The sequence below is a fragment of the Clupea harengus genome, chromosome 12, assembly GCF_900700415.2.
Source record: "Clupea harengus chromosome 12, Ch_v2.0.2, whole genome shotgun sequence".
NCBI classification, from domain to species: Eukaryota; Metazoa; Chordata; class Actinopteri; order Clupeiformes; family Clupeidae; genus Clupea; species Clupea harengus.
Genome location: NC_045163.1, coordinates 18751872 through 18775088, shown reverse-complemented (window position 1 = coordinate 18775088; position 23217 = coordinate 18751872). Strand labels below are relative to the sequence as shown.

Here is a 23217-nt window from a genome sequence, read left to right as displayed (position 1 = left end):
GACAGATTGCCGCTCCGCATTGGTGGCAGTGCGGGCGAGGGCGGAAGCCGATTGGCTCCCAGGGCCAGGAAGTGGGCACTGAGGGATGGTGGAGTGGGGGAGGACAGGAGGAGGAGGATTGAGAGAAAGCGAGAGAGAAAAAGAGAGGGATGACAAGACCTAGCTGTGTGACCTTTCGCATTAGGTGAGATACTTAAAGAGGCAGCGACTCTTTTTTTTCCTCCTCTCTTCTTTCTCTGTGTCTTGCTTTTTTTTCTTTTTTTTTTTCTTCTAATGACTGTGCTTGGCAGAGGTGGGCACCGTGTTGTGTTCAGCTTTTACACAGATGCCAGGGCATGGCGAGGGCAGGGGTTGAGCGCCATCCAGGGTCGGATGCCCTTTACCAAGCTGCGCCATTGCCTGTGAGCGGACGGCGGGCGAGACAGAGGGGATGACTGGAGTGCCCTGCATCTCTGGCACACGGGCATCACTGAGTTCCTCAAAAGCGAAGGTCTCGCTGTCCAGTTGGTCGGGTCATTCGATTCAGAATGCCCATAAAAACAAGTTAACTGCTTCAATTATTTGCTCAAGGATGAGTATTTGACCCTGAAGGGCTGCTAAAATAAGCTTTGAAGTGAACATTTAAATATGTTATCCCTGCATACACCTGTTACTGACAACATTGTCAGGTTTTGTTGTGGAGGATATAGAGGTTATGTTAAGGATACAGCCTTAAAAATGCACATCTAAAGTTTGAACATAAACGAAAGTAAAGTGTTGTGATATTGAAAATAGCAGAACTCTTTCTCCAGACGCCAGAGTTAAGGCTAAGCTGGATTGAAAAAAGATGGGCAATTTCTTCCCCAGACACCGGAAGGCAATGACATCGGACTCTATTAAGGGCACTGAGGGCCAAAAGAAAAGAAATAGAGGGCAAGAGAGAGGGATGAGAAGGAGAGAGAGAATATAGTAAACAGATAAATCCCCGGTGCAGTATTGTTTTCAAGCATGTGTTTCACTCCCCTTAAGGACCTGAGCTCGTGGTCAGGTTGTGGTGGCTGCACAATAACAGGCCATGTCACAGACAGGTTAACGGCAGGAGCCCTGCATGCCAGCAACCTCTCCGCCTCTTAAATCCTGCACTCTGGTGTCACTGCCAGGCCAAAGGAGAGAGAGAGAGAGAGAGAGAGAGATGGAGAGGGAGAGGGCTAAAGAGAGGGAGGGGGTATGATGGGGGGGAAAGAGAGTGGGTTAGAGAGAGATTGAGAAAGGGGGAATGGTGGGGGTGAGACTCTAGAAGGGTTTTATCGGGTCTAATTACTCCCGATAGCTCTAATTTACAGGTTGACAGCGGGGGGAAATCGGCGAGATTCACACTTCCGCGGGTCAGCATCTGTCGCCATTACGAGGCAGACGCGCGGCATCGGGCGCGGCCAGCCCGGTCGGCTGGTTAGCCGGTGGACGAGCGGACGAGCGGACGAGCGGACGAGCGGGGAGGAAGTGGAGTAAACAAGGCGCGGCGCGGGTGACAGATTAGCAGCGCGGGCTAAAGGACCTTCCGCTGACACGCCATCTCTCTCGCTCGGAGAGTTTGTTTTCGCGGCAGCTGTCACCAATAAAACAGAGAGGCAGGAGAGGAGGGAGGGAGAGGAAAGAAACAGGGAGGGGAGGGGAGGAGAGGTGGAAGAGAGAAGAGGAGATGGAGAGGAGAGGAGAGGTGCTGGCTTTTGTTCCAGGTCCAGAGTTGTAGGTGGTGGATAGAGGGAGAGAGAAAGAAAGACAGAGAGCTAAAATGAGAGGAAGAGAGAGAGGAGGGAATATGAGTGACCTGTTTATAAGTCTGGCCTTTTAGTTTTATGAGGGAGCCTTTCAGAGTGCAGGGGGTGGGAGGATGGCGGCGAGGAAATAAATTAGGACAGGATCTACTTGAACTGCGCTTTTTTTCTGCTGACTTCCTCATAATTACTTCCATTGGTGTTCTTCTTTTATAGGTCCACGATACAAATGGCCCCGCGTCAGGCTGATGGTGGTAATTTTAGTTTCTATTTGCATCAGCGTGTGTGGCGGCACTGAGGGATGCTCGGGCCTAACAGGACAGAAAGCCCGCTGCTGCTGTAAGCATTTGCGAGATTAAACACCGGCTCTTTCCAAAAAATGCCCCGCTGCCCGCACCTTTGCCCAACTGACTGACTACCACTCGTGTCGGGGGCCATGCCAGCCAAGGGGTTGCTGCCAGTGTGGGGGGATACACCACTCTCGCCCCTTTTTGGATGCCCATCGCATTCGCCCAATTCCTGGATCCACACACGCACTTGGAGAGATTCTAATGGGAGCTGGCAAAGGAAGTTTTCCTTCACCTCCAGCTGAAGGGCGTCCTCTCTCCCTGTTGTTGTCTGACGGCATGAGCTTGTGTGTGTGTGTGGGTGTGTGTGTGTGTGTGTGTGTTTCTGTCGGGAGTGGTTTCCACCTGAATGCACAGTAGAAAGGACTAATCACCAGATACTGGCCAATTCAGCCCTCAAGTGATGAGGATGAGGAAGGTCAAACTGGCCAGGGTCTGCTATGGGTCACTTGTTGATTAGAAACTCTTGTTAATGGAACACGGATGATGAGTAGGTCATCCTCTGAACTGATATTGGAAACTTCATACAGGTGAAGTTATAAGATGAGGAAATTCTCCATCAAATATTGGACTCGATCCACAATCCCTCTTGCCGGTAATACATTACAAAACTTGATAGCGGCAATCTTGGTGTGACAGTAATTATCACCTTAGTGGCCTACTTAACACTTGTCAAGGAGAGAGCTTGGTAATGGCTGATATGAACTTTCCGAAGCTGCCCGGAGCTGAAGGGGCTTTCCGCCTAACAGGCCACTGCTGCTGTTGTCCAATCACCAAATGCATCCATAACACTGTCCCCGCCTCTGGTGTCCAATCACCAAACACATCAATTACACTGTCCCGGCCACTGCCACTGCTGTCCAATCACCAAACCCATCCATCACACACTTCTGGCCAATGCCACTGCTGTCCAATCACGTAACACATCCACTGCACTGTCCCGGTCACTGCTGCTGGTGTCCAATCATCAAAGCCATCCATAACACTGGATGGGGCGGTAGGAAAGCGTCCAGTTTCGTATCTAACTGAATACACACACTAATATCTGTGTGTGTGGGTGTGTGTGCGCGCGTGTGTGTTTTTGCTCAGTGCCATATGGGCGGTCCGGTCTTGTCCCATCACCCAGAGAGAGGCAGGGGCAAGAGTGGGCCTGAGCCCCCAGCCCTTAGTGCCCTCCCCTGGCACTGCCACAGGGCACACTCTGCCCACTGCCCACCACCAGCTGCCAGGCCCAGGGCACAGAGCGGGTATGGCTCCCATACAGCGGAGGAGGAAAATAAACCAACACAGCCACATAGAAGCACACACACACACACACACACACACACACACACACACACACACACACACACATTACTCTGAAGAGTGGAACAAGTCCTCCATCGTGGTGTGACTCACAGTGCACAAAAGCCTAAAAAATACACACACCTGTTTTTCTCCTATCTGTATGAGGATTTAATGGATTGCATTCATTATAGTAAAACCTCTTTCCTTGATTGGGGCACAAACACATTTCAAATACAATCATTTATTTCACTCCTTCTGTTTAGAAAGTACAGAAGAGATAATAGACCTCGTCATGTCATTACATTTACTTTTTTTCTACAAACAGCACAGCATACTTCCAGTCATTTGCAAATACATGTGATTTGTGAAATAGGCAGAGTGACAAAGCAGGTCAAGAACATTGCCATGGCTAGGGTGTAAGGAGAGAATGTGTGTGTGTGTGTGTGTGTGTGTGTGTGTGTGTGTGTGTGTGTGTGTGTGTTAGCTTGAGTGGAGGCGTGGGTGTAAGGTGAGGTGTAAGCTAATGTGTAAAACCTAACCCTAATAGGGGTGAATTCTACACCTTAACAATCCACTGAATGTGAACAGAGACTCTGTGTGGGTCAGAGTCTGTATGTGTGCCTGTAGGTGTATCTGTGTGTGTGTGTGTGTGTGTCTGTGTGCGTGTGTGTGTGTGTCTGTGTGCGTGTGTGTGCCTGTAGGTGTATCTGTGTGCGTGTGTGTGTGTGTCTGTGTGCGTGTGTGTGTGTGTGCCTGTAGGTGTGTCTGCATGCGTGCGTGAGTGTGTGTGTGTGTGTGTGTGTGTGTGTCTGTGTGTCTGTGTGTGCCTGTAGGTGTGTCTGCATGCGTGCGTGAGTGTGTGTGAAAGAAAGAAGAGAGAGAGATGGTTAGTACCGGCTCACAGGACAATGTACTTGTGTGTCTGTGGCTGTCCCAACCATAGGACCTGAAGCCTTTTTTTAATTAATCATTGCAGATAATGAAATATTAATATGTTATCACAGCACATCCATAGGATTGATCATTTGTCTCCTGGGTTGCTTTTGTGTTAATTTTCATAGCTGTAATGAGCCATTCTGATGCAAAATAGAAGCTTTACTTTTGCAAATACTTACACTTAGTGCACTTTGGTAAACTATAGTGACCCCAGTACTGACTTTAATTCTAATTGCACCCTGTTCTTTGGCAGCATGAATGATTTATCTACAGCAATTATGTGGAACAGGAAAGCACACTAACATTTGAGTAAATAAAAACATGTAATATAGCACTGAAGTAAGCAATATACTCCACTTCATGAGAATGAAATATAGTTATGTGGTTGTGCACAACGTGGGGGTGTGTGTGCCTATTCTCAGTAAATAGAGGATTAGAATTAATCTAAAATATATTAGATTTAAAAAGAAATAAAAGTCTTGCTGTTTTTTTATTGAAACCCTTCTGATTTGTATGTCTAATTCCAGTCTGTATTGTTGTAGAAAAAATAAAACCTAAATAATTTTTGGTCAAATTGATTTCTCTTTAAAAGTAATACATTCTCAAATCAGCTATACAAAAAAGCATACCAATGGTAGCAGACTTGACTAAATGCTGCATGCTTTGTGAACACTGTGGACCAAATCTCTAAAATCCCTCTAAACTGAACACAAATGACAGACAAGGCGACATGTCACCTTGCCTTCATCAGATTCAAACTCAATCATGCGAAAAAGAAGACTGCATGGAGTAGATTCTAAAAATATTCTCCAGAGCGTAGGGCTTCCTGCTGTCCGGCGCTTGCATGCCCGCTGGTCGGGGGTGGCTTAAGCCCGCGCTCTGGGCCCCGGCTGCTGGCTCTGGGGACCAGCGGGGGCGAGGAGGCCTCTCCTGGATACGGCGTCCCAGAGCAGGCCCCCTGCATCCCCCCTATCCTCCATCAGGCAGCCACAGCGGAGCTCTGACAGAGAGCAGCACCTGTCAGGTAAGACACTGCAGTCGCAAGCGTACGCGGGTACAAGTGGCAGGCACATGTGGGACATCCCCTCGACCCTGCCGCCTAGTTTCTGATGAACAGCTCTACAGGGATACCAAAGGAAAGGGGGAAGGTAGTTGGTGTGTTGGGGAAAAGGGGGGGTGGTGGGGGAAGAGACGGGCAATCGGCTGCTTGGCATCTCCGCCCGTGCCCACGTCTCTCACCCGTCCCCCAAAGGAGGTGGGGAGCGTAAGGGGAGAGAGAGGAAACTGCTGTGGGCTGCTGTGCTCTAAATGCATTTCATTATCATCATGATGATTATATCACTGATTGTGTGTTTTGGGTAACGTACTGCAGCAGCTGTCCCGGGAGGGGAGCCTGTGTGTGTGTGTGTGTGTGTGTGTGTGTGTGTGTGTGTGTGTGTGTGTGTGTGTGTGTGTGTGTGTGTCTGTCTACGCTTCTGAATGATTAACACCCGCCTGATGAGCCATGCGTCAAAATCTCCCCCAGGAACATGAACGAAGGAACACGCAGAGCGAGTCCCGCCGAGGCTACACACACACAGAGCGTGCAGAAATAATAATGCATCCAGACAGTAATTCTACAGCACGTTATTTACACATGCCAAGCTTTCTCCCACTCATTCACTCTAATACGGCAGAACAACGGTGGAAAAGTGGTCAGAAGTGAAAATAAATAGCTTTAAAAAACAAACACATGCTGTGGCTCATATCCTGTAAAATTCATTGCGCGCCCACAGCATCCAATCCCTGCACTCAATCTGCCTGAGAGGACATCAACTTGACTTGAACATGCCAGCGACTTCAACCCACTGGCTCTAGAACACGATCCGACCCAACAGACCCAGAGGTCCTGCAGGACCAGGTTTGCCCCGAAGCTCAGGGCTCACAGGCAGGGGTCGAATCTAAGAGACAGGCTTTAATGAATGTTTAATCCCACAGTCCCCTCTACACGTCTCACCGAGATCAACGCGAGTCAAAACCCACAAAAAAGATGCGCAGCAGGGCTCTGAAATATTCATCTGCTACATGCTTCATTAAGACTGAAATACACCCAGGTTCCCCTTTACTTATTCATCTGATTATTGAAACAAATGACAGAAACGGGAGACACTGGAATGAGTGTGGCACTATTATAATATTTGTAACACAGATTTGTAACCATTTGTTTCAGAACAAAACACTCTAGGATGATACATTCCTGCACACTACTTTCCTCTCTCCTTGCTGTGCCAGCGAGCTGCAGCGGTAGCATGGCAGCATTAGCAAGGCAAAGGTAGCAAGGCAGCAGCGGAGTCCAACAAAGACAGGCTTGCCTGACCCCTGACTCTTCCTGGCCAGTAAAAAAAGCATTATCTTACATGCCACTCTGTTGCCTGTCACACCAGTCTCTGAAAAAGCAGCAGAGAGCTTGATGGAGATAATATTTTCACAATGAATTAATGACCACTCCAAATCTCAGCTGGCGTGACAATTTGTAAAATGGCACCAGCAGTGTAGATGCTGATAAATGATCCTCTACCGGACAGTTATTAATCCAATCATTCACTTGTCTGTGCTTTATCACATTGGTAGCCATTTATTGGCATTGCATTTACTGGAGAGAATCATGTAGTATCCTATTTATAATGACCTATTATACTATGTTTCTTGTTTTCTTTCAAGTCATAATCATATAATAACAAGGGCATATTCAATAATTATATGAAAAAGTGACTATAAAACCAGAAAAAAGTACAAACCACCGTATTGTTATGAAAATTAAACTTTCAGTCTATGCAGTCAGTCTTTCACAATACACTTCTGCGAGACAGTCAGGTTGTGTTGGGGGGTTGTCTTCATCTGGCAACCGAGAAACGCGCTATGTATGTCCCTCCTCCGTTGCCGTTGTAATTTCCTGGAGACGGAATCTTTATTTTTCATTTGGAAAATGGCGGCTTCTAGCCCAACTTGTGCCCCAGATGGGGTGGGGGACGAACCTGCTTCTGAACCCGAACAGGAGACCGACCCATGGATGGCACTGGGACCGTTCGTCAAGAGAGAACCTGAGATAAAATTATTGAGTCCGATCAGTGGTCTCGAGCCCCTCGCGTGGTCTGAGGACCACCGACTTTCAGCTTCTACCTCCACCAGTATCTCTGTTGTGGAGCTCGTGTGTGATATTAATGTTCATAACCAGGACTTGATTCTACACCGAACCATGATTCCCGTACCGGAGTCTGTTTACGAGTTGAAGGTAAGATTGACTCGGCTCCGGCATTGTTTCATAATTCTACTATACTAGTAATCAAAACAGTTTGCTAGCTAGCTTAGCTGTGTATGGGTTATTTGTGTAACCTTACATCGTAAGTCTTGCGTGTTTATGATGACCTACGCAAATTATAACATTATGAATTAGCAACAGTATAAGATGCTGTATTTCTTCAGAAAGTTTGTTTTAGTGTCGTCTCAACTTGATATCTGGGCCATATTGTGAGATCTAGGCCTACTAATAATGTTAAAGGAGATGTATAAACAGTCCTCATCTACCTGAAAATAACCCAACCTTGTTTCAACAGGTGGGCCCAGAGGAAGAAGTCTCGAAAGTGAAAAATGACTTGGCCTCATCGAATGACCCGACTGTGTCACAGCTCTTCATGATCGACAAAGTTATGAATCCCCAGACAGGGGTACCACGGGGAGTCAAGTACACCAGCTGGTCACCTCTGGGCTGTGACGTCAATGGCCGCTGCTTGCTAGCCACTCTCACACTGGACAACCGGCTGACGGTGCACAGCAGCCGGAAACGCCTGCAGTGGACGCAGGAGGCGGACTTAACCAAACTGTATGGTGAAATGCTAGCGTCCCGTAACTACTCATCTGTCGCACCGGACAGCTCATCCTCTTCCTCATCTTCCTCAACCACTCCTGCGCCACTGTCAGACCCCGAGGAGCTGCGGCGGCGCTACCGCATGCAGACACCCGTACGCATGGAGTGGTCGAGCATGTGCACCACGCAGCAGGTGCAGACCAACAACAAGTGCCAGGAGGTAGAGACGGTGCTGCTGGCAGTGCTGATGGAGAACGGCGACCTGGTGGTGTGGCAGTTCCGCTTGCCGCTGCAGGGCGAGGACGCGGTGCTCTCCTGCAACACCATCCCCTCGGGCGTCGCCTCGCCCAGCGTGCTGGCGTGGTGGGAGTACGAGCACGGCGGGCGGCGCATGAGCGGCCTGATCGTGGGCAGCAGCTCCGGGCCAGTCAAGATCCTGCCGGTCAACCTCCGCGCCGTCAAGGGCTACTTCACGCTGCGGCAACCCGTGGTGTTGTGGCCCGAATCGGACCGCATCCCCGTTCACCAGATCCGCTGCGTGACTCTTTTCCATCCGCAGCACAAGTGCAACTGCAGTCTGGTGGTGGCGGCGCGCGGGTCTTACCTCTTCTGGTGCCTGCTGCTAATCACCAAGGCTGGCCTGAACGTGCACCACTCTCACGTCACCGGTCTGCACTCCACACCCATCACCTCGCTGAACGCCGGCCACCACGGCGGCTCGGTGTACACCTGCGCCCTGGACGGCCACGTCAAGAAGCTCACGCCCATTTTCACGGACAACGCCGTGATCTTTAAGCAGGAGGAGGTGCCCCTGCCCGAGGGTGTGATCGGGAGACGCCTGCATGGCATCAGCATCAGCCCGTACGGTGCTTACATGGCGCTGGTCACCACGGAGGGCATGACCAACGGGCTGCACCCGGTCGAACGCCACTACCAGGTGAGGCGATTCTAATGCTGTGTGGCACCTGTGATCACACACTTTGTATTTGTGACCTAATGTACGCCGTACACATTGTTTCTATACCAGCTACAACAACCCCTATTGGCTTAGATCTGATCTTAAGCAAATCAGCAACTGAACAAATAACTAGCTAAACAATAAAGTAAACAACCAACCAAATACTCTCAGTGTTCCCTCAAAAACTCCTCTCCCTTGACCCAACTTGATTTGGTGAGACTGGCAACTCTGCCAGGAAAGGTATTCCCTTTCAAGGCTGTTGATGGCTCAGTCTGAAAATCTGATAAGTTTCCGTCCTCAACTCCAGGTCCAGTTTGTGACGCTGAAGACACCTGAGGATGCTGCCACTGAGCTGCTGGAGTCGGGCGTGCAGAATCTCTTTCGGCAGGCCGACCTGCTGGACCTGCTGCGCTGGAAGGTGCTCCGGGACAAGCGCATCCCGCCGCTCCTCCTGGACGAGCTGGACGACAAGGTGCACAGCGCCAGCACCACCTACCTGTGGAGACTCAAGCTCTTCCTGTGCCGCGTCTTCTACCAGTCGCTGAAGAAGTCGCCCGCAGAGTCGCGCTGGAGGCCCAACCACGAAGACCACAAAGCCCCCATGTTGGGGGAGGACGAGGGGGAGAGGGGTGAGGATGGTGATGGGGCAGAGGAGAGCCAGGTCCAGGGGGAGGGAGAGGGGGAAGGGCCGAAGGGGGCCAAGGCCGAGGAGGACAGGATGAATGAAGTGCAGGCCTGGATGGAGGTGGTCGAGGTGCACCTGACACGCGAACACATGAAGCGGGTCCTGGGAGAGGTGTACCTGCACACCTGGATCACGGAGAACACCAGCATTCCCACGCGAGGTGTCTGCGACTTCCTTGCCAGTGACAGTTGCGAGGACCGGGCGGCTACGGTGAGGGCACGGCTGATTAGTCTAAATCTAATGACCTGAAAACGTTCTTCTCAACCTTAAAAGTTGCAAAGGTCTGCTTGACTGATGAGGAAATGCCAGTAAACATTGTGGAAAATGTCAGCTTGAGGTCAGTGTGTTTAATATTTAGAGGATAGACATACGGCTGTCTGATAACATTGTGATTCTGTCTGTAAGTGAGCAATTTTCAGTGGAAAACAGAACCAAAACCCAAACCAGGATGTTAAATCACTTTGAAATGCTGAACTCGCCAGTTTCCACTCATTACTTGGCCCTTGTCTTTGACCCCTCAGGTTCTGATTGGACACGTCTGTAAGAAGATGAACAAGCAGACGTTTCCAGAGTACTGCAGCCTGTGCAAAGACATACTTCCCTTCAACGACCGCCGGCAGGCCGTGTGTCCAAACGGCCACCTGTGGCTCAGGTGAGACCCAGCCTGCCTCTCTTCCTTTTCCTCCTGTTTCCTACTCCAGAGCATTACTGGGCAAAAACATCTGAGCGCTTTCGGTGTACAGAACAAGGCCAAAGTTTTCTAATTGTTACTATCCTTTTCTATACTCATCCAATGTCACACCCACCACTCATCTAACCATGCTTCCAGATGGCCACATACAGTGGCGCCTTGTGATAACAAGAAAAATTCAACAACTTTAAAAATGCTTCACTCAGCTTTGCTATTTTCTGTTTAAAATTGCACCGTTAGCTTGAGCTTCACCCCCCTTACAAGGCATTTTAGTGGTTTCAAATAGTAGTTACCTAGTGCTTTGGCCTAGGAGGCAGGGAGGCTCAGTGTAAACCTGTTGTTGGGAAATGATCATAAGGTTTGCCTAGGAACCTGGGGTTTCTCTATGTAATGTGGCTCAGCCAGAGATGCAGTACCCTGAAAAATCTACAATGCTTTTGTTAACACACCTCTGACTTGGAGTTGGATTTATTAAAAAATTTGGCTTTGCACTTGGAGCAAAATGTCGCACCTGAATAATGTGAGGTTCAGTGCAAAAGATGCATTACTGCCTCTTTTTTTCCCACAACTGCAACAAGCCTTTTGTAAAACAAATGGTTGACTAGAAGAAGTACAACAGCCCAAATATTTAATGTTGACAAAGTCTGGACCTTAATCCCAAAGAGCACCCAGTTATCTGTTAACCACCGTGGTCTCTGATCCTCACCTTTTCCCTGTGTTGGGTGGTGTGTGCTGCCTCCTATGGTTGATACAGGAAGTGCATGATATATCAGTGACTATCGAGCCAATCAGCCACTACACCTCCCACCACCACCACCACCTCTGAGCGTGTGTTTGTGTCTCACCTTCTTTATCTCGTCTTCTTCCAGGTGTATGCTTTCATACCAGGCATGCCAGTCCGTGAGCTACAGGCGCTGTTTACTGCAAGATAGCATCGCTCGGCTGCCGGGGCCTGAAGGTGAAAAGCTTCTCCTCTCCTCTCAGTCAGTGTCAGCATGAAGCTCTGACCCACACCATCCCCACCCCCAAGCTGTGACCAGAAAGAAAGGAACATTTTTAGAAGATTAGATTTGAGCAAATGTCAAGTCAGTTAAACAGGCTGTTAAATAACAATACTGGATATGTTTTCATCATTGTATAGTCATTCAACCGTAATGTCTGTTCTTGTTTTGAGGGTTTAGAGAGATTAACCTTATCTGCAGCACCTATACTTTCTGTTCGTATATAGAAGTTAAAACCACCCTTTACCTTTGTCACGATCATGGGTGCGAATGAGGTCTTAATGTGCAGGTCCATCTCCATCAGGTCCATCACAGCACAAAGTAAACGGCCCACTTTTCATTACGTCTGTTTGACTCTTAAGTTTAAGTCAGCAATGAAACTCAGAGCTTTTTGTGCTTTCTTACAGCCTCTGATTAAATATGACAAATCAATGTTAATCAATCAAATGTTAGCATCTCACAAACCACTAACCTAAAATGTAGCCAATTTTGTTACTGTGTGTGGTGAAAAAAAGAAGGCACTGTCTCAGTGTTTTTCCTCTCCTTGACTTGAACCCGTGACCACTGCAATGCCAGTGCCTGTCCTAAGACCTGTTCATGTAGGACTAACCCCGATGGGATGGTGCTTCATCTTTCTCACCACACAGCACTTGTAGCATTACAGACTCTGTACAGCATGCACTGTTCCGACCTAATGGTTCCCCCTCTCTTCTATGACCCTGTGACCCCCAGACCCGGAGTGGATCAAGAGGATCCTGCAGGGACCGTGTGTATTCTGTGACTCCCCCCTACTTTAGGATCCCACCCGCCGCTGAGGGGGGCAAAGGTCACTATGCCTGAAGCAGCCAATCAGGATGGACCATGCTGCTAACAGATGCCATAAGAACTCCATTTCATGTTGTCATATCAGCATACGAGAGTGAATTTTATTTGGTATTTTGCAGAGTTTTTATATACATGTTGGTGTGTCTATATGTATAAATAAACAATTCTTTTCGTTGGAAACCTACGCTTAGGTCCTTCATGAGAGGCAGTAGAAAGGCATTGCTCTCCCTTTTCACAAAGTGTTCATTTTATGCAGTATTATGTGCATAATTATTATTATTTTTAAATATTCTGTTTTGCTCGGCAGAAAGTATTGGCATATTTTTAGGAGCATCAGACTTGTTTTTGTTTTGGTTCTTGCCCTGACAAACAGTAGAGGAACGGAATACATTTCCCCTTCACCACGAGAACCACACAAACACACACACACACACACATCTCGCTCCACATTGTTTTAGTAAACGCGTCTGTTTTAATTGGCTCAGGAAATATTGCAGTGCAGCGGTAGTCATCGCCTGCACCTCTCTGTGAGTTCAGAGGAGGACTTTATATAGATGAGGAGAATGAGTGCGGGTGTGAGAGAGAGGAAGTGTGTTTTAAACTGATTGGGTCCCTTCCCCAGGGGGCTTGTGGGTAATGAGAAGACCAAATAATGAGGGCTGGATAGCGGGTGCAGATGTGACGGTAATTTTAATTAAGGGAGGCTTTTACGCAGCACATCGTTAAGTACGATTAACCCTTTTCTTTTTGACCTCTTTCCTCCCCGTTTCATTCGACAGTGGTGGACATATTCACTGGCAACGTCACAACAGTTCACCCCTCCATCGCTAGGCCCTGTCTCTGTATCGCCTTGGCTCTGCCTTCAGCTCCTACAAGGGGGTCAGTGTCCGGTGATCAAAGCTGGAGTGGGCCTCGCTGTTGGCCAGGGACCAGGAGCATGTTCAGTTCCCCGTCACGTCCGCTCTTATCCCCGTGGCTCCTCACCCACACTCCCCCCTAACCCCAGTGCTGTCACACCCCCACCGCTCCCCCCCCCCACCCCCACCCCGCCCCGAGACCTGATGAGAGCTCGCCCCGAGGCTACGTGCTCCGAGACGTGAGGGGTGTCAGAGGATCAGGACAGGCCCCGGCCCGGATGAGGCCGGACAGATAATTACCCACAATCCCCCTTTCCCTCCTCTCCCTGAAAGGCCCTCGTTGCCTCTAACTACCTGCCTCTGACCACTTCCATCTTTTAAAAGGGGCTAAAGAGCGGAGAAGAGTCACTCTTACTCTTTTTCCTTGTTTTAACCTCCCTGTTCCCAGGCTGCTCAGCTTTCATTACCAGTTTGGCAGCCAGTAATACTAAACCCTCACGGCCGAGGGAGAGGCGTTTGATGTGATATTGAGCCAATCAACGCAGGCTTGCCTCACCGTACGGTCTATTGCATGCATTAAAGCAAAGTGGCCCTTGATCAAGAGATCCATTGGAGGTTCGGAATAGTGGGGGGCTGCTTAGGTGTCTCCAAAGTAATCATAATATTCAGGTCCTAGTCTAGAGGCCTGGGGTTGATTATCAAGGCATTTGTCTCTCTTGTGGCCTCCGCTAACCTCCCGCAGTTCTGTCTTACCGCTGATGATTACTTCGATGTCACAAAAGAGAACACAAGGATGTCGTCAAATGTAATTAACCTCCCCTTGGAGTGACACCCACCAGGTTCTTACACGGCAGAAGACTCATTCCATATTCTGTTTCTGACACAGAAAAACAAAATGGAGGCCCTGTCTTGAGTGTTTTTTTTCTCTCTCTCTCTCCCCACTCCCCCCCCCTCTGCGTGTAATTCCCGATAAACTGTTTGTTTGTCAGGCTTATCTCTGCGATCGTGTTTGGTTGGTTTTGTGTTAGGTGGAGACCGACGATGGTGAAGAGGTGATTGGGATTTCTCTCTCTCGCTCTCTCTCTCTCTCTCTCTCTCTCACTCTCTGATGGATCCTCCTCCTTCCTTTCGTGTAATAATCTGTCAGGAACCATTTCTACCATAATTACAAATCACCACCACCCCCCTGTTCTTCCCGCTCTTTGTCTGTGCTCTCTCTAGACTTCAAACAGAGATTTCTCTTCTCTCACTGCATTCAATATTTATGGCCTTTGTGTCAGGGAAGGGGCTGCAAGGCCCTCGTAGCTTTTGTGTTTCATTTCATTCAATGGCATTTTCCCCTCGTTTGATAACATATTCTAAAAGATGCAGTGTACGCCAGGCAAGTGTGCGGCGTCTTCACGAAACTCTTCTCACGTCAGGCCGCGCCATGTCAACAGACACTTCGGCACACTCACATCATTTACACCGCGAAGCACTTCTGTTTAGTTTAGTCAGTGTTCTCTCTTGTTAGTAGTTGTTTACGCAACATAGGCCAGTTTTCTCTCTACAGTGTCAGTCTGTTGTGTGAAACTTGTCATTGGCACCTATCGTCATGGTTATTTTATCATTCTGCCTTCTAACGTTTCTGTGGCAGGTGGCGGCATCCCACCTGAGACCAGACTTCATAACCTCCTTAGCGCTTGACCAGTGATCTGCATCAAGCAACATTCTGTCGGCACACACCATTTCAGTCAGTCCCCTTGATAGTCTGTAATGGTGGCATTTTCTCTGATAGCCTCAGGATGTTTTTATGTATATTCTGAAGGGGACATCTGTATTTATTGGCGCCCTGCATTACCTCCACTGTCTGAAAGCCACTGGAAAAACAATCAAAAAATAAATAAATCTTACTATGTATGAAATGAGTTTTTGAAATAAATGTTTTCATATATGAGCTGTTTGGAAATTTTCTGCCTAGCCCTCCTTTTGCAGACTAATTTTATTCACAATTTTATTCAGATAACAAAATAGGAATAAATTTGAAGGAAAAATATGAGAGAAAAATTTTACGCAGGCTCGTTAGCCTCCATGTATTTCATACATATATTAAACGCATGCCAATATTTTATCTCGCCAAAAGTGATTTATTTTCTTTCTGTTTCTGAATCATCTCCATCCAAGAGAAGTGAGAATTTCAGCTGACATCAATAATAAACATCATGTATATGGTGGATGTCAAAAGGGGACACACTTACACACACACATACGCTCACTCATCAGTTTCCCCCCCGAGAATGCATTTCCTCTGTGGTGTTAAAGTATTCAGCAAAGGAGCGTCGCCTCAAACTTGTCATCAGTAATTAAGCCAGTCTGGGACTTGTCTTGCAGCCTCCCGCTTTACAGGGATTTTTAAATCAGACTGTTAACATGGCCCTTTACCCAGAACAACGGCCCAAGGGGACTCGACTGCTGACCCGTGACTCCCGTGTGTGTGTGTGTGTGTGTGTGTGGAGAGAGGGGGTGAGATGTCAATAGTGCGTCTCACTGCTTGTTTCTGGCAGTACGGGTGCACTGGTGTGGAACTAATGCTAGGCCACACAAAGGCCAGAGCCACGGCTGTTGTTTAGAACCATGTTAATTAACCCCCGTGAACACTCCACTGCCTCCAACTCACCACCCTTATTCCTCGTGTGTGTGTTTACGTGTGTGTGTGTGTGTGTGTGTTCATGATCTAGTGTGAGTTAGCATGACCCATAGGAAATTAGTTTACGAAATACAGCCCTGCCACCTTGAAGACTGTGACATTGTGACCTTCAATGCGCTTGTTTGCACTTGGTCAACATGGCAAGACAATCTGATCAGTCACAAAGAATCCTGCAGCACAATATAAAAATAATAAAATAAAAAGACTCTGCACCCAGCAACAAAACGAATGCCTCCAGATGAGACCAAACCAGCTAAATCCAAAAATACACAATGGCACATTACTGTGTTGGGGATAATTGAGATGATAAATATCTCTACAAGATAATGACAGTCTACAAGCTCTTCAGACGCAGCACGTCACAAAACAAAACAGACCCAAAAACAACAGGAGCTGTGCCAGTTTAATATAAACTTGGCTGAATAATTTATTGTCCCCAAGATCAAAATCCTGATAATAATAAAAAATGACGATATTAAAAACAAACAACAAAACGGTGCGACACGGAGACTCTGCTCTCCATCTGCTAGCCCCAAGCGGCAGCCGTCCAAAGGAATTCAGATGATGTGGGCCTGCCTGCCGAGATTGCCGTAAGGTGTCGGGATATCATACGTCTCCCCTCAGACTTTCCCTTTTCTTTACTTTTCACTCGTTTGAAGAGAGAGCCTCTCTTTGTAGTTCTTTTTTTAACACTTCGGTTTCCCCCCCGTCTGAGAAATGTGATAATGTAAGCTCATTTGAAAGTTGATGCTTTAATATCGGGGGTCTTTCAAAGATCAGAGGAGTTGTCACACAGTCCTACTCACAGGACACACACACACACACACACACACACACACACACAGAAAGAGAGAGGGAGAGAGAGAGAGAGAGAGAGAGAGAGAAAGAGAGAGAAGAGAGAGACATGGAGAGACAATTTGGTGAACGCATACAATGTGAAGTGAATCACAAAACTCCAATCTCATGTCACGACACTGACTCGACAAAGGGAGTGCTTAAGTTGTTAGTCTATCATCATTTCAACATCAGAGACAGCTACGGGGACAGAGGTAGTTCCCGTGCCACGTCTGCAGAAGATTATGCCTGGGATTTTTCCCCTGCTATTCACCTGCTGATGATAATGAAATTATTGTGCTTTGACAATAGAATAAATCATTAAGAGCACAATCATTGATTTGATCTATTTTCTAGACCCTAACTAAAGCATTTGTCTCAGTTGTCAAAGTGGTTTGCGAATAACACAATCAAGAGGTAATAGGTCCAACATTAGAATAAATAATGGCAATGGCAGTTTGTACTTCCACAAGGACATAAAAAAATACCACTCTAAACATGGAGAACTCGTTACGTGAACTGACATGTTCAATGTCATGATGTCTATAACATTTTACAGAGGCTGTGATGGCCAAGGGTCAAGGGTCAGACTGTCAAAGCCTCACAGCTATTAATGAGTGGGATTGGAGAGTTCATTTGATATTTGATGAACACAAATAATGCAGGTAATCATTGCTACATTCATCATTATAATTCCTCATTGCCATCTTTATGGTGGATGATACTGACAAATATGTCCTCTCGTGTTCTTTCATTCTCCAGGCCAAAACAAATCAAGGCCTAATCTTACTTATTGAGTTACTGAATCACTGGGTTACTCAAGATGTTCTGTTGAGTACTATTAAAGGTTCCATTAAAATTATGAAATGATTCAACGCATCAGAAGGCATTATTTAAGGCCACCTTTGAAGTGATTCTAGCAGCTATGCTTCGGTACTGTTCCTGCCCTGAGCAGGACTTCAGTAATGACCACTGACCAATGACATCCACCCATTAGCACTACTCTGACCTATCAGAGGGAAGACCATTCTGCCTGGGATCTGGTGCAAACTGACCACATCCAAGCCAAATCAGGTCCAGAACCATTACAGGGTAGGATGTCTTTTCGGGTTTTTGTTGCGCTTTCATATACAGTATGTGTTTGAGATGTTGCAGCTTCTTCCTGAAGTTAATCTACAGAACTCCAATGGAAGCCTCAGTGACGTTATCCTCTCTCCATCCCCAGCACTGATAAGGTTAATATTCATATAGATGGGTTGTTTCCTAAGTAAGCAAAGAATTGCCTCTCAGTGGTGGAAGCTTACATGCCAAGCCCACAGTCCTGGCTAAGGTCAGTGAGTTACTGTTGCCCTCCGAATAAACATTTAACTGTGTTTGCAAACAGGATAACAAAAATAAATCTCCTAATTGTGTTTATGCTGGGAGAGTGTGTGTGTGTGTGTGTGTGTGATTATTTCGGCAGGGTTGGTTATGCAGAATTCGTAATGAGTATTTTTGTATTTTTTTAAGAAAGAAATACCGGTAATAACTACTATGCAAAACTATTAGAATGAATATTTATGGGACCTCGTTATGAAATATTCATAAAGTTGGTATTAGAAAAAAGGAACAGAAGAAGTGAAATTGGAAAGATGTGAGTGAGTTAGGGGTGAGGCTCTGTGTGTGTGTGTGTGTGTGTGTGTGTGTGTGTGTGTGTTTATATGCATGGGGGGGCGGGGTGGCAGTAGTGGAGGATGTGAGAAGGAAAGGGAGCTGCCTTGCTAGTGCTGCTGACAAAACCCCGGGATCTGGTTTCTGACATCTATTAACAAAAGCGCAGGCAGCATCTTCCTCTCTGCGTCTTTTTTTCCAGCTATCCCTCCCTCTTTTCTGCCTGAGGTGACCTGATCTCTCTCACTCTTTTTCTCTCTCACTCTTTCTCTCTATCTCTCTCGCTCCCACCTTTCTCTCCTTCTTTCCTCTCCCTCGTTCCATCTCCCCAAATTAAGAAATTAATGAAGGATAGATTCTTTACCGACTGCCCCCGCAATGTTTACCACTGATGAAATTATAATGCAGGGCCCTGCTGTATAATTTATAAGCCAATTAGAGGAAGTGTTACTTGATTTGATGGGGAGTCGACACACAAAGTACATTTAACTAATGGAGAGCAAGAGAGGAGACGGGGGAAAGAGATACGGGGAGAGGGAGGGACAGAGAGAGAGAGAGAGAGAGAGAGCGAGAGAGGGAGGTAAAGAGCAAGAGAGGGAGAGAGCAAGAGAGGGAGAGAGAGCCCCAAAGCTGACGATGGTCTGCTCCGCTCTAGGATTACGTGGCTAATTGCTCTGCTTTATCCGCCCGTCATGGATAGCCATGCATATTTCAGCGCTCCCAAAGACTTTGATTGTCTGCACTCGTGTTGGGGCTGTAACAAGGAGAACAGTGGCCAAAGTGGAGTGTACTTAAAGAGTGGCAACAGAGGCGGAGGAGAGGACGCTGCGGGGAGGAACTGAGCAGACTGGAGAGGGAGGGGAGAAGGGCGAATGAGAAAACTCACTCATTGTAACATACGTAAACACTCCAGGGGTACGTGGCTCTGGAAGAGATAGGGCTAGCAAGAGGTGAAGCACTGGAAAATATGACTTACTTTTAATTAATTTAATCTGTCATCTGGAGCGACATTACAGCTGTAATTACAGTGCCCATCAATGGGTAATATTATCTGCCCGTAGCCGCCTGGGCCTCGCTGCACGACACAAAGCACCCCTAATTAAATCCCATATTTACTGTGTTTTGACAAACGATCTGTCAAGCCATGACACTTCATGTGCAAGTGTGCTTGAAAAATACATGCCCCGCAATCATAAATTACCAGGAAATAAATAACAGGACAAGTACACGAGACACATTAGCATAGATGTGATAAATCTGCTGATGTACAGGGGAATTTCAGAGTGCAGTCAACTTTAAAATGCACCTTGCCTGCAAAACAGAGCTGATGTAATGCTTTACACCATAAATGTATGAGAAATATAACTAGTTGAACCTTCCACTAACTAACCCGTTCAAACCAAACATGATTATATCTATATAAAATTGTAATCTTTGACAGTCAAAAGATAAGCTCTGATGGCTAGATGGATGACAAAGACACCGGACACAGAACAATGATAAGAGACGTAGAGGTGGACAGCAGAGTGTATGAAAATAACAGACAAACAGCACCTAAATAGACAGAGAGAGACTGAAAAAACCGAGGCGCTTCTCGCAATGATCAGCATTTGAAAGCGGATAAGACACTGGTGTAATGCATGGAGGGAAACTGGAGCAAAGGCATCTTTAATCATCTGATGAGGCCGGTTTATCTCAACGGTTTCCTTTTTCCCCTAGCTGCCCCCCTTTTTCTTTCCGTGCTCATCAGGGATCAAATGGACCCGTTTTACATAACAAAAGAGCCTCCTCCGCGCGCTGACCTGGTTTGTCTCAGGCCGCCGTGATGGGGCCCAGTGGACTCTCGCCATGGTAGCAGTAGCCGTGCGTGTCATGCCGTGTCGGGCAGGCCTTTGAGCCAGGTAAGAGGCGAGGTTACACCGAAAATCAGTTCATTTGTCTCTAAATTGTGAATCGCGGGCTGCGGGCAAAACAATTAGAAGCGCCCATTGAATTAAACATGAAATGCTGAGAGTGGGGAAAACCTGTGTGCTATTAAGGGGAAAAAAGGGAAGAAAAAAAAAGGAAGAAATGCAAAGCAGGGAAAACTAGGGAAAACAATTCACCGCAACCATTAATTATTAGACAACAGCACAAAAAACAAGATGACCATAATCGATGTAATAAAGATCTGGCCTGCTCCCATAAGTCTATTAAAAAATGAATTGGTCTGCATCTGGTCACCAATTTTAACTTCAGAAAGCAAAGTATTTTAACTGGCTGATAAAAACTCCTTTTACAGTTAAGTTACATTAAGTTGTCAGGGATGTCATGATGATGTAAGAGTGGGAGGGATGACTTCTTCACACGGAAAAGTTTGGGTGTGCCGACACCCGGTCCCTGGCAGTTCTGTGTCCCTTAGAGACGGAGAGGCAGGGCAACCACAGGTTTCCAGTGTGTCTCCTCACTCAGCTAACTGATTAAAAGTCTTAATGACGAGCTGATTGAAAAGCATTCATTAGCACGGCTCGTGGAAAGATTATCCCGAATTCTGTAAGGTCGTGTTTCCTGTCCCTGATTTCAGCACTAAAACACTCGATCAGCCTCCCTGATGGGTGATGACAGCTCCTCCAGTGATTTAGCAGAGCGAACGGTTTTATTTATTCATTCGCTTCTTTACGTGGTTTTTCTCGGTGAGGGAAGACGGGTAAACGGATACGTCCGTCTCATTGCTCCTCCCAGCTCTTCTGCTTGGCCTATACGCATCACATCAGTGGTTGCTTGACTTATTCATGTGTGTGATAATGTGTATGTGTGTGTACCTGCTTAACTATGTACATCACATCAATTGCCTGGGTGACCTCTCCATGTGTTTATATGTGTGCATGTGCGTCCATTTATCACTAAGGATGCATGAATATGTGTGAATTTTGGAGCATCTGAGTGCTTGAGTGCTGTTAAGTCCACATGGCGTACAGTGCGGCAATATGTATGTGTTTGTGTATATATTTGGTGAGTGTATGTGCACATGTGTGTGTGAGAGAGAGCATGTATATGCTGGCTTACTTTCCCATCAGTAGTAGCTGGCCTGACCTATTCATTTGCCTTTAAGACCACGTAATGGGAGAGCCGTTAATTAATATAGCTGTCAGGCAAATGGCAGCTGACCGAGCATCCCAGCACCATCAGTAAGGTGATCTCTGCCACACCACATTCTTGCACTCAAGATGACCACAGACACACACACACACACACACCATTCAATTACATTAATGCTATGCAAACTAGGCCTCTGGCCGTTAGCTAACACATCAGGATACATTAACGACATAATTGGTTCATTTCTGAGGGGCCAATTGAAAAGGCAATTTTCACAGCCACTTTAAATGTATTCATAGTCTTAGTCTTTTAGGCGACAATGCAAATTAATTGTAGTCACATTTAGCCATTATTTAATTAAAACATTTTTTTACCGTCATTGGTTGTGACATAAATATTTTGTATAATTAGCTAAGTTAGCTAGCTAGTGTCAATCACGATGTTGCAGTTCGCTGACTTACTGCTGCATCTCTAAGTGGTGTCTTCAAATGTTCGTGGTTCAAGGTGTTCTTCTCTCCAATATTTTTCTCACATGGCTTTTTCGTTTATCATTTGGTCTTTCATTCGTTTTTTTAAAGTCAAATTCTAATAGTACGTTGTGAAGCTCTGGTGGCATAACCTAGCTAGGTAATAGCTCATCAGTTCAGAAGCCACTGACTGACTACACTAATCCGAATCACGGGAGGGAAAGAGAGGCACGAGAGGTATGAACAGGAAACAAATGGTTTGAAGACTCTCATGTCAAAGGCACGCAAACGAGCATGATTTAGTGGAAAATGCAGGTTTATTAATTTAATATTTAGCCTTGATAATGAATGTAATTTTGATGTGTACATTGCGTCTCATACTCGAGGTTTTGTTCTCGTCTCGTCAACGGAAAAAGAAGTAGAAACAGGCCAACTTTAAGTCGTCGTTTTCAAAGACTCAATGCTTTCATGTTCATCTACCTAGTCTCCAGTCCTGACTACAGTAAAAGGACACTTCATCATCAACAGAAATCAACCAGCAAAAAAATGGGATCTGAAATCTAATAGACAAGAATGCAAAATGCACAAAGGGCTTGAGTGGTGAAAAATTAAGCCCAGGTAGTTTCAACTGTCCTTAACCTTTCTTTTACTTGCTTTTCATTTCCTTCTTTGTCTCTTTCAGCTATGCTCACAAATGTCTGACTGTACCTATGACAGAATCTTAAGAGATTTAATTTCACCCTCAGTTTAATTATTATTGCGGTACAGATCGTTACAAATCATCCTAGGGTGAGGCAGAGAGCCTGCAAAAGCCTCTCTCCCTCACTGCTGGACACACGTATCGGAGCGGTTGGGAGAGGTCTACGAGGGAATTTTAAGAGTCAAGCTCCTCTAAAGCTTCCTGCCTCTTCACCCGGAACATCAATAAAATAAACACCATGTGCCCGCTCTCCTGCACTGCCCACCCAAAACATCCTGAGCCACTAAAGCGGAGAATCCTCTCTCTCTCTCTTTCTCTCTTTCTCTCACACCTCAGGCAATGCTTAATATAATCCATGTTTTGGTTTTTCATGGGACTTTAAATGTCTGTGATCTCAGGTGGTGTGTTGGTTTTTAAAAGGCGGAGGAGGTAAAAAAAAAAAATGTTAACACATGCCGCGGCGGCAAGTGTCAACGGCTGAGAGACGCTATCGACCGGCGCCGCGTGTGATTAGTGTAGTGGATCCGTGCCAATCCCAGACATGGATCGAAAACTCTGCTGCTTTCAATATGGATGCGGCTCCCTCTCGGCTGAGGCCACGTCCAGCTGTCTCCATT

The 23217-nt window shown here is 46.7% G+C and overlaps 1 protein-coding gene across 1 annotated transcript; it reads left to right on the top strand.

Moving 5' to 3' along the window:
* The first annotated feature begins 7250 nt into the window (after positions 1 to 7250).
* Positions 7251 to 12508, top strand: gtf3c4 (general transcription factor IIIC, polypeptide 4). Its single transcript, XM_031578239.2, has 6 exons — positions 7251 to 7595; positions 7918 to 9105; positions 9434 to 10021; positions 10333 to 10463; positions 11372 to 11460; positions 12236 to 12508. Exons 1-6 carry the CDS (start codon positions 7290 to 7292, stop codon positions 12298 to 12300), a joined length of 2367 nt encoding a protein of 788 aa, XP_031434099.1. The 5' UTR covers positions 7251 to 7289; the 3' UTR covers positions 12301 to 12508.
* Positions 12509 to 23217: the final 10709 nt, after the last annotated feature.

What these genes read in the sequence shown, in the direction of transcription:
- gtf3c4 (XM_031578239.2), top strand. Translation starts at nt 7,290, where the DNA reads ATGGCGGCTTCTAGCCCAACTTGTGCCCCAGATGGGGTGGGGGACGAA. An exon ending in GCGAGGACCGGGCGGCTACG is followed by an intron (nt 10,022 to 10,332) that starts GTGAGGGCACGG and finishes TTGACCCCTCAG; the next exon opens with GTTCTGATTGGACACGTCTG. An exon ending in AACGGCCACCTGTGGCTCAG is followed by an intron (nt 10,464 to 11,371) that starts GTGAGACCCAGC and finishes GTCTTCTTCCAG; the next exon opens with GTGTATGCTTTCATACCAGG.